The following is a 12,042-nucleotide window of genomic DNA, read 5'->3' as shown; positions in this document are numbered from 1 at the left end:
ATTTTTTTATTTTTATATTTGGTCAATTTTGACTATTATAATACGGATGGTGACACACGTCTATGAAAGTGGTTCTAAAGTCAAAACGTTACTTACCTTAATACATTCCCTGTCTTAAAGTTGAACTAAAGGCATATTTTTTTTATTTTGGATAGAGTAAGGAAAGGTTATAATCCCTGACAGTTGTTTTTGTCATCTGTGTCCCATAGGGGAGAATTCCTTTCAATTCCTGTACCATAGCAAAAACAAGAAGTGAAAGGAAAAGTGAGGGAATCCCCAATCTACAGATGCACACAGCCAAACTCTGGGCACTTGGAGGAGAGGAGGAACGGACAGCGCCAGCGAAGTACTCCAGAAGAGGAGGTAAGAGTCCGCTCTGTGCAATATCACTGCACAGAGCAGGTAAGTATAACTTAATTGTTATTTTAGGGCAAAAAACCTTTGCATTTAGATTCACTTTAATGGGAAACTTTGTAAATAAATTATATTCCCATTTACCTGATACTGTAAACCACAGCCTTATGATGTTATGCATTATAGAGTATTTAACATTATCAAGATGGACCTTGCAATGCAAGCTCCTATAAGGAAACATAAAAACACAAAAAAAATAGCCTTCAAATAAAATATAGAACTACAGTTATCTGTAGAGAAAAGCCAACTTTTTAAAGGATTAGTATGACAAAACCTCTTTTGGCCTTACTTCTACAAATCACAGGAGTGCACTTAGTTCTGCACTCCCAAATTCAGCCGACAGAGGGCTAAAGCCTGCTGTCCACTCACATCACAGAGCCAGTCCAGGCTCTGCAGGGATCCCGACAATAATGTTGGGATCTGTCCAGAATCCTTGACTGCTGGCTCAGCATCTCTGTGCGTTGCTCCCACTCCCTATATAATCTGCCATTCCAGTGAGCACTGGAGGGGTAGAGCACAGAGCAGTGACTGACAGTCGCCGCTCTGTGCTCAGAGCAGACCCAACAACTGATTGATCAGCTGTCTTTGATTGCTCAGTTCTCAGTCTTAGAGCTGGCAGGGGACAGTTGCATCATCAGTCCGTCTAGGTGTGTATGTGTGTTTAGTATAATTTCATACCTCCAGAAGGCTAAAGTGAACTCCAATTAGATAAGGCATAGGGGCACTGCAAAACAAAAGACAAAAAAATACAGATTACTTGAGCAGAAAAACAATAAGACCGCGAAAATCTAAAAATCCCTTCATTACTGCTATTTTTCAAAGTATTTCAAAATATAAAAAGGCACCAACTCTATGTAAATGCGTGTGACAGCTGCATCTTTAAGTGTGAATCACACTAATAAATCAAACGAAAAATATAAAGTAGGTGCTTACTTTATATTTTTTGGTTGTACTGTTATTTGTCAGCATCCAGCAGAGCTGGGCTGGCTGTGCACACAGAGAATTCCTGTGTATGTATACAGTATGGCTGCTATGTTTCAGCATTGCATACAATGCAGTCAACAGTGATAAGAATTATTTTGTTAAAAGAAAATGAACCCCTTCATGACAGAGGATGAAACAAATCCTAATGCCTGAATACAATTTAGCAACTTTGATATACGTTAGTAAAACTGTACCTTATCCAGGTGAATTATACCTTGTTTTTTTCAAGACAAAATGGGCTTTCATGTGATGGTAATTGATAGATCTAGGCGATTACACTGGACTTTGTCTCTCTTCCCAGCCTACAATATCTTGGGACACGTCACAAGTCCCAAAAGGCTGAAAGACTATTCACAAAGTGCAACTTCTGCATGCGCAGTGGGAAGCAAGCCTTCACCCTAGTGTGAAGCTGTAGGGAGTCACAGCCTGCTTCCTACCATAGACATGCCGATGCCAGGGACCCAAAGACAGGTGAAAAACTGTCTCGGGTGGGGCTAGCACTGGATCCCTGGACAAGTAACTGTCCTTATAATAAACGTTAGCAGCTACAGTATTTGTAGTTGTTGACTTTGATTTTTTTTCCCTACAGACTGGAGAACCGCTTTAAAAAACAGGAATGTTAAGTGTACATTTAGCTAAATAAAACAATTCACTGAACTTGAATTATTTCAGGTACCTTATTAAAATAAATCATAAAGCCCTTTACTTATGGTGAATAAGTTGTTAGCAGCCTTGCCAGGCCTGGCTTTCATGGACACTATCTACATAGCTAAGAGTGTGCATGTTCTTTACATGTCTCTATGGGGTTCATTTACTAAAAGGTAAGAGTGCAGTGTGCATAAGCTTTGACAAAAAAAAATGGAAGCTGTTTGGTTACTATGCAGAGCTGCACCACATTGTGCACTCTCCAGATCCAGTAAATCAACCCCTATAGACTTCCAAATGCACTGGACTTCTGTTCACAATCCAAAAAGGCAGGTAGGTAGGTTAGTTGGCATGTCCCCAATGAGAGTAACTTGAATTGTTTGTGGTAAATCTCTGTGTGATATGTTGCCTCTATAATTTTGTAAAGGAAATATTACATAAAAATAAAACGTTTGTATTGAAGCTGTGTACATAATCATGGAGAAAGAAGTGGAGATGCTACTCCTTTCATACAGTTTCTATTACACTACTCCATTCTGCTCCAGTGCTTCAAATTAAAGAGAAGTAACCTTATCATAGAAAATGCCTTGCTCCTGAAGGCCCTACAACGAGTGCATGGATGAACATGTGTTTTTTGTTAAAGAATGCTGGTCTAAAAGACTAACTAGGATATTGTTTTTAAATAATTACCCGTCATAACTTTAACCAGTAAAGTCTTTTTCCTCATTTACTTACAATGGCAGAGCAGTGAACGTGAAGTCCAATGTCTGACAAGTTTAAATCTGAACCCCAGACAAGTCTTGACAAACCAATCCATAATTCAAGCCTTATGACACAGGCACCCCTGGCAGATACAACAGCCAGGTCCCAGACCTATCTGTGGGCTACACTACAATGGAGCAAAGCAGCCTCATCTAGGATCAATTCCAAGCTGTGATTCGATGAACAGCAGCCATCTCATCACTCTTATATACAGAATGTCTTCCAATGTATCCTAGAAGCGGAGCTTTTTTTATATGGCCATACTAGCTTAGCTACCACATGCTGAAAAGGGGAGTGGCTCCATACAGAACAGTACATCAATTCCCTGTGTATGGATGTCATTTACAGACTGATGCCTTATTATAATTATATGATGTTATGTTATGTAGTCATTTTAGATAAAACATTTCTTTGTGTTGCCGCTCAAATTTTAATATGAGAAAAGTTTGAAATATTTATGTCAGATTAGGGAAAAAGAGCTGAAGGTGGGCAATTCCTTTATCATCCTATCTGTTCTTAGCAAACATCAGCAAGTACTGCCTTTATACTAGAAAAACAATGGCTACTGCTCTGTTTATCATGTGTTTCTTCTAAAACAGAAAGCTTGAAAATGTGGCATGCAAAAGGGTTAGGCCCCCCATCTCAGACCAAAGACAGGGTGTTTTGTGTCTTCACTCTACACTGCCAGAATGCCAATTTTTAACTGTCGCTGGAATGTCCCAAATTTGATTAGAGGATTAATAAGTCACGGAAAAGTAGCTGATTCAAACTCCCTGGCTGCTGATCTGTCCAAATTAAGTCATACCGAAGAGATACAAGACAGTTGTAAGCAAATCTGAAGCTTTCTGAATCCTTTTGTAAAACAATTCATCTCTGTACTAAAATAATTAACAAAGATGCAGCACCAACAAATTCATTTTTGTGGTTATTACAAGTGAACAGACCACCCACATGTCACAGACCACACTGATGTAGTGACAGTATAATTTCACTTATGTCCCCTTCCCCTTAGGGCATGAAGTATGAATATGACTGCAAATTGAGTAGCAAGAAATCATACTTTAAAGAATAAAGGATCCCACTATCCAGTAAATGGGCTGTTAGTATATTTGCTTCAAGTCTACAGAGCTGAAGATTTGCTACATGATTTCCCAGTTTCAAATAGAAGGAATCATTATCAGGACTACATGTAATTACTTCTCAACCCAACGGTATGGCAGAGGTATGCTTTTAATGATAAAATCTACTTGAAATACCATGTTGATTCTGAAAAAAAAAATCCAAGGATGATGATGATGATGATGACACCACCTCTCATGGATAAACACATAACTTGCTAAGACTGAACTGAAGTCAATGGTTCGAGGGAAGCATTTGGAATGATTGTTTCTCACAAGTTTCACTCTTAAAATAGAAGATGAAGAATGGGATTTACTAAAACTGGAGTGTGAAAAATCTGGTTTAGCTCTGCACAGAAACCAATCAGCGTTCAGGTTTTATTGACAAAGTTTAAAGTAGAACTATAGGCAAAAAGTTTTTGACATTTTGGATAGAGCGAGGGGTGGGTAAAACCCGTCATATTTTTTTCGCCGTGTCCCATTGCGGAGGTTTCCTTTCACTTCCTGTACCATATCCAAACAGAAAGTGAGAAGAAATTCTTGTAAATTAAGGGAATTTCTTGGGGACCCCATTGGAACTAGTGTCCCCAATGGAAGATTTCCCCTCTGCTTTTCTGGGGACAACCCAAAATATGTCAATTTCTTTTACTTTCACTTTCAATAATGGTAAACATAACAAAAAGAGAAGGAAAATCTCTGTAAAGAGGGCAAAGACAGCAATAAAAACATAGAGGTTCTAATCCACTCCATCTCCATTATATGGAAAACAAAAAAAAAAAAAAAAGTTTTATCTTTAGAGACACTTTAATGAACAAGCCAAGTTAGAAGCTGATTGGCTACCACGAACAGCTGCACCAGATTCTGAGCACTCCAGTTTTATTCAATCACCCCCAAAGCTAGTCAGGCTTTGAAAGGGTTTTATTTGAACTACTGGCTTTTGTTTTGTAATCCTGAAATTCTGGACACCTGAAGTGAAAGAAAGCGAGTAACCATGGTTTTGAATTTACCTGGCCTTGTTTCCCCTTTCACCCAAAAGGGGAAGGTCTGATCTTCCGCCTCCTACTTCCCCCTCTACAATATTTTGAATATTTTTTGGTTTTGGCAAGTACCCTCTCCCACTTATTACTATTATACGGGATTTATATAGTGCCAATGGTTTGTGTAGCGCTTTAAAATATAAAGAGAGACAGTACTATTATAATAAAATAAAATACAAGAGGGTTAAGAGGGCCCTGCTCATAATCGCTTACAATCTAATTGGGTGGGGCGAGTGGTACAAGAGGTTAAACCCATAGGGAATGAGCAGATGGAAGTAATAAAAGTTCAGTTAGTTGGAGGTGCGATAGGCTTCCCTGAAGAGATGAGGATAAGGGATCGCCTGAAGGCAGCCAGACTAGGAGATAGCCGGACAGACAGAGGTAGAGCGTTCTAGAGCAGTGTTTCTCAACTCCAGTCATCAAGATGCCCCAACAAGTCATGTTTTCAAGCTTCCCATTATTTTACAAAGGTTATTTGATCAGTTTCACTGCTTTAGTAATTACCACAGCCGTTTCATCTGAGGGAAATCCTGAAAACATGACCTGTTGGGGCGCTTTGAGGACCGGAGTTGAAAAACACTGTTCTAAAGGATGGGAGAGGCTCTGGAAAAGTTTGAGCATGGGAGGAGAAGAGGAAGCATGAGAGCAGGAGGCATTGAAAGGAGCAGAGAGGACAGGTTAGGTGATATTTGAAAACAAGATTGGTGATGTAGCTATGTATGTTTTATTGTTAGCTTTTTGAATTTAATTTGCTTGACAATTGGAAGTCAGTGGAGGGTTTGGCAGAAAGGAGTCGCAGACACTGAGTGCTTGGTAAGGTATGAGAGTCTGGCAGTGGTTTCATTAGTTAAAAAGGGGTGAATGTTAGTTAAAAAGGGTGAATGTTAGAGATGTTATGGAGGTGAAATATACAAGCTTGAGGTGAAAAACCTTGAGGGTTTACAACCCCTTTAATAAACATGTCAGTAGATGTACATGGTACACAAGACACTGGCAACTGGAGATTTGTTATACACAGTAGAGCTGCACGATTCTGGATAAAATTAGACTCATGATTTTTTTTGCTTAAAAGATAGTTCTCGCAGCATAACATCATCTTTCGCATTAAAACAAAAAAAATTGGGCTAGCTTTACTGTTTAGTTTTTTGTTTAGTTTTTTTCTTTATTCAGTGTGACATAAAATATTGCAGCAATTGACATTTTATTCCCTAGGGTCTTTGCTAATATATATATATATATATATATATATATATATATATATATATATATATATATATATATATATATATATATATAATGTTTGAGGGTTCCAAGTAATTTTCTAGCAAAAAATATTGGATTTTAACTTAAGAAACAAGTGTTACAAAAAGATTTAGACTTTAAGTGGTTAAACTTCCTGCATTTACACGTTGTTAAAAACTTGGCAGACTGGCTGGATTTTTTCTTTACACAGAAGTTTATCCCTTTGATCTAAGAAGGAAGAGTTAGTTAAATTGTTTCAGGTTATAAACCTGACAGACTGCCCGGATGTTTTCTTTTGTTTTGTTTTGACAGAGTGAGTAGATAACTCTCTTCACTTATATGAAAGAATTGGCAAATTCTGCAATAGAGATTGTCATGGAGGTTGAATCGAGATCACGATTTTTAACAATGAATTGTGCAGCTCTAATACACAGGTCACTTGAAACCATTTGTTTGTTGCACCAGAGTTACTATAGATTATTCCCCTAGTAGGAGAATCTATTTTGGGGTGTAATTTGTGGTATGTACATGCTATGTGTTAGAAATATTATATAAATGGACAACTTTGTGTAAAAAAAAAAAAATGCGTTTTCATTTTCTTTCCACATTTTCCAAAAACTTGTAGAAAAAAATGACATGTTCAAAAGACTCACTATGCCTCATAGATTCATTTTTGGGGCAATTCCATTGTCCTGGTGCTTCAAAAGTGCAAGAGGTAGTCAAGAAATTATATGTGTAATTTATGCTCCTGGAACTCCTGATGGTGATCCCTGCATGTTGGGTCTCTGTACATAGCCACACTGTGTAAAAATCTCACACATGTGGTATCGCCATACTCATAGGAGGAGTAGTAGAATGTATTTTGGGGTGTAATTTGTGCTATGCATATGCTGTGTGTAAGAATTATAACAATTTTGTGAACAAAAAGAAAACATTTCTTGATTTTGCAAAGAATTGTGGGAAAAAATGACAACTTCAAAAAACTAACCATGCCTCTTACTAAATACCTTGGAATATCTACTTTCCAAAAGGGGTCAATTGGGGGGTATTTGTACTTTCCTGGCTTGTTAGGGTCTCAAGAAATTAGATAGGCTGTCAGTACTTCAGGTGTGATCAATTTTCAGAGATTGGCACCATAGCTTATGGACTCTATAACTTTCACAAAGACCAAATAATATACACCGATTTGGGTTATTTTTACTAAAGATATGTAGCCGTATACATTTTGGCCAAAATTGATGAAGAAAAATTACCAATTTGCTAAATTTTACAACAGAAACGAAGAAAAATGATTATTTTTTTTATACAATTTGCAGTCTTTCGCAATTCGCAAAAAATAAAAAACCCAGCGGTGATTAAATACCACCAAAAGAAAGCTCTAATTGTGTGAAAAAAAGAACAAAATTTCAATGAATTTAAAAAATACAAAACACAATACATAGCCCACTTTTTTTGTATAATATGAAAGATGATGGCATGCCGAGAAATAGATACCGAACATGCTCGTGGAATGGCGACAAACTATGGTACTTAAAAATATTCATAGTAAATGTTTTAAACACCTTTAGGAGGTTACCTGTTTAGAGTTACAGAGGTATATCACTAGAATTATTGCTCTTGCTCAAACATTCGTATCGATACCTGACGTGTTGTGTGAACACTGTTAATGGTTATGCTTCTGCACACAAGCATGGCGGGATGGCCTTCAAATTTTTTGAATTTTTTTGTTTTTTACACTGTCCCTTTAATTTGTATTCCTTTTTATCATTTTTATTCCTTTATAAGGAATGTAAACATCCCTTGTAATAGAAATAAGGATGACAGGTCCTCTATAAGGAGAGATCTGGGGTCAAGACCCCAAATTTCTTCTTTACCTTTAACCACTTATGGACCAAGCCTTTTTCTGACACTTTTGGATCACTTTTATTCTTATACAAGTTAAATTCAGTTTTTTTTTTTGCTAGAAAATTACTTAGAACCCCAAAACATTTTATATATTTTTAGCAGACACCCTAGAGAAAAAAAATGAAGATAGTTGCAATACTTTATGTCATACTGCATTTGCGCAGCGGTCTGACAAACACTTTTTTGGGGAAAAAATACACTTGATTGAATTTTAAAAATAAGAAAACAGTAAAGTTAGCCCAATTGTTTTCTATAGTGTGAAAGATAATGTTACATCGAGTAAATTGATACATAACATGTCATGCTTCAAAATTGTGCCCACTCATGGAATGGCGACAAACTTTGGCACTTAAAAATCTGCATAGGAGATGTTTAAAAACGTCTACAGGTTACCAGTTTTGCATTACAGGGAAGGTCTTGGGCTAGAATTATTTCTGTTGCTCTAACGATCATGGCAATACCTCATATGTGTGGTTTGAACACCGTTTACATATGTGAGCGTGACTTACGTATACGTTTGCTTCTGCGTGAGCTTGGAGGGATGGGACGCTTTACAAAAAAATGTTTCTCTTATTTAAACTTTTTATTTTTGCACTGTCCCTTTATAAAAAAAAAAAAAAATCTGGATCACTTTTATTCCTATTACAAGGAATATAAACATCCCTTGTAATAGTTAAAAAAGCATGACAGGGCCTCTTTAATGTGAGATCTGGGGTCAAAGAGGCCTCAGATCTCAAATTTACACTTCAAAGCAATAAAAAAGCGTTTCTTTAAGGCCTGAGGGCAGAAGTGATGTTTGATGTCGCTCCGGTTTTCCAAGGACATAGAGTTGAGTGTGGGGCCATCTTGCCCTCACTTGACTTCCTGCCCATCCATCCTGGGATCCCGTCCCACCGGGACATGGTGGGAGAGGAGGGGCACATGGGATCATCCCATGATCCCATATTGACATAAATCCACGGTGGGCAGATCTGGAAGTGGTTAAAAGCAACAGATTTGAAAAAAACAAAAAATAATTTTGGATCTTTTGCTTTAAAGAAAAAAAATAGTTTACTTTACCCCTGCACCGGAAGTGACGTCATATCATCGCTCCAGTCCTTCAAGGCCATAGAGGCAATCAAAGACTATCTAGTCTTATATTGCCTCTGTGACCAGCCAGCAGCACCATCATATCGTTTCTTGGGCAAGATGCCCGAGAGACACCAGCAAGTGCCGTGAGGTGGGGGAGCGCCCCTTTCAGCCCCTTCTGAAAGTGTTCCAATGGCTTGTGAGCCACTCAGAATGCTTTCAATTGAAAACCAGCTGCCGGAAGTAAAAAATCAATACCGGGGTTATGACCAGCCATAATCCCAGTAAGCCACTTGCAAACCGCAACGTATGTATAGGTATTACAATCGGCAAGGGGCTAATATCAATTTCTGCCCCAGCATGAGTTGCACACCCCACTCTGAAAACAAATGCAGAAGCAAACATCTATATCACTCCATATAAGACTTCTGAGCCACGCCCACAAAGGTGGTGTATCAACGTATCTAGAACTCCAATGGGAGACATTCAATTCCGTTCCGGAGTGCACTGATTTGATGGTATAATTATGTCATTGCGACATGACAGCGATGACGCTCCTGCACTCTGTGGCAAGTCACATGATGGACAGACCTGTGGGATCCTGGGCAGATCTCATGGGGGGACATGGCTGCACCATCATGTTGACGTCACTGCAGGATGGCGGTGATACGCCCCCTTTGTGGGCGCAGTTCAGAAGTCTTATATGGAGTGAGCTTCCGCCCATTCATTTTCAGAGTGAGGCGTGCAACTCACACTGGCAGCTACGCTTTCTGGTCTTGTCATCGTGGGTGGAACCATGTCTTTTCACTCCCAATTACCAGACTACTTAGATACTTTATAAATATGGGCAATGTGGGGGAGCTATGATATGCCCCAGTTGAAGTCCATTGGGATGAAACACATGGGACTTGCATTTATTGCTCCCCACATTGCTTTTTAACTTTGTGATCATCATATGCTTTGTGAGCACCATATGGAGCCTTTCTGTTTTTTACCATTTTTATGCTGGTCCTGGTGATAGCACTTTTTTTTCCCCATAATTCACGTCTGGATCGACTTCCAACTGAGTTTGAGTTCCAGTTGCATCCAAGTCCCATTCAGCGTTGGATTCCCAGGCTTTGGCTAAATTAAGCATGATTGACTCACTGCCGCTGGCATGCGTGTCCACCCCATCTGGTAAGAATACATATTACATTTCCTTGGTGGAAGATATTCTATCTTTGGCATTCCAACGGTCAGCCACTTCTTTCCATTTTCCAAGTATCACCTAAAGAGTGGATCCTAAGTCCTTCACACTTATGGACATTTGCTTTATTAAGCTCACTACGGTGGTAAATTCACGTTTTCACTAGTTTATAGGCACTGGACTGTATTAATATCATTTTTTCAGTACAGATCATTATGCTTTGTTTTTCACATTTTTAATGCACTGTATTATGCTGTTTCTTGATGGTTTTATACACTTTGTTTCCATATATTTCTTTGACTTTGGTTTAGCGCAGTAACTTATCCCAAAAAAAAATTCTACAGCTATAAAAGCACACACTTTAGGATTAATTTGGAGGCCGATGACTTAAGAAGTATAAATTCAGCTGTGAAAAGAAACTGGTAATCTGGAAACAAAACCTATGTGAATAGGGAGAACATACAAACTTTACATAGACATTTGCTTGAGTAACAATCAATGCAAGAGTGCTAAGTTTTTTGGCAGTCATTTCTGATTATTATAATACTCACCAGCAATAGTCCAGGAGGTGTGGAGGAAGAACTGGGATGTAAATGTGCTGCCAGTACATGGGGTACAGCAGGGAAGCAGAAGCATGAACACAGGCTGTTAACTGCAAAAGAGATGAAAGGCGCATTACATGGAAATATAAACATAAACACAGCCATGGAAAATATTTTAACATAAAGCTTTCAGAATAATTAAATGCAAAGCTTTCAGAATAATGCAACATTTTGTTTTTATTTTGGACAGCGTTGAGAAGGATCAGAGCCCCCTGTCAGTTTTTTATTGCTGTCTCTGCACCCAGTAGAGAAAATCACCCTGTTCATTTGTACTGGTAACACATTTTGGGTTGTCACCAGAAATCTTCCAATTAAGATAATAATTCTGGTGACAATTAGGCAATCCCTATCTCTTACTCTCACTTCCTAGCTATGGGACAGGAAATTAAGGAAAATCTCCCAAATGGAACACAGAGGGCAAAAAAACTGACAAGGATTATAACTCTCTTACTCTATCCAAAATGAAAGTGCCTTTAGTTCAACTTTAACCACTTGCCATCCCACGTACCTATACCTCACAGCCTTCTTCGGGGTTGCTCGCGCATAAGTGCACGGACCCCGAAGACTGTGCTGTCATTCACTTCAGCACAAGGCGATCATCGGGCCAATGATTTATGGCTGGCACCCGCTGACTGGCTGAGTGAATGACAGAAGAGAAGAGAGCCCTGTGTTGCTAAACAACACAGATCTCTCTATAGACAACAGCAAAATGCAGGGTTTTTCCTCCCTGTATATATTTTTTTGTATACCAGTAATGGCGGTGATCAGATCCCTTTTCACATTGCCGCCGTTTTTTCAGGTGCTTAGTAAAAGAAGCACAAAGTACACACACTAAACATTGTTAGGCACACATTTAACCCCTTGATTGTCCTAAATGTTAACCTCTTCCCAGCCAGTGTCATTAATACAGTGGCAGTGTATATTATTAGCCCTGGTCCCTGTATTAGTGTCACAGGTGATGCTAGTGGCAGTTAGTCCGCCCCCCCCCCCCCACATCAGTTAGTGTCAGATTGGACACCGCACTATCACAGTCCCACTATAAGACCCCTTTCACACCGAGCCACCTAGGGAGTCAGTGG

The 12,042-nt window shown here is 38.8% G+C and overlaps 1 protein-coding gene across 6 annotated transcripts in view; it reads right to left on the bottom strand.

The window, feature by feature from the left end:
* Positions 1-12,042, bottom strand: part of DENND1B (DENN domain containing 1B) — a 364,765-nt gene that overhangs the window by 87,329 nt on the left and 265,394 nt on the right. For all 6 annotated transcript variants that reach the window (XM_077452755.1, XM_077452759.1, XM_077452757.1 and 3 more), the window contains 2 exons: positions 10,913-11,013; positions 1,093-1,138 (listed from right to left, as the gene is read on the bottom strand). In XM_077452755.1, coding sequence (XP_077308881.1) covers positions 1,093-1,138; positions 10,913-11,013 — 147 coding nt within the window. The remainder of the gene's footprint in view (positions 1-1,092; positions 1,139-10,912; positions 11,014-12,042) is intronic.

This window comes from Lithobates pipiens, unplaced genomic scaffold (assembly GCF_037356315.1).
Source record: "Lithobates pipiens isolate NorthernLeopardFrog02 unplaced genomic scaffold, aLitPip1_a1.2 Scaffold_23, whole genome shotgun sequence".
Classification (NCBI taxonomy): Eukaryota; Metazoa; Chordata; class Amphibia; order Anura; family Ranidae; genus Lithobates; species Lithobates pipiens.
Note: the sequence above shows the minus strand (reverse complement) of the source record. Positions and strands in the feature narration are given on the sequence as shown.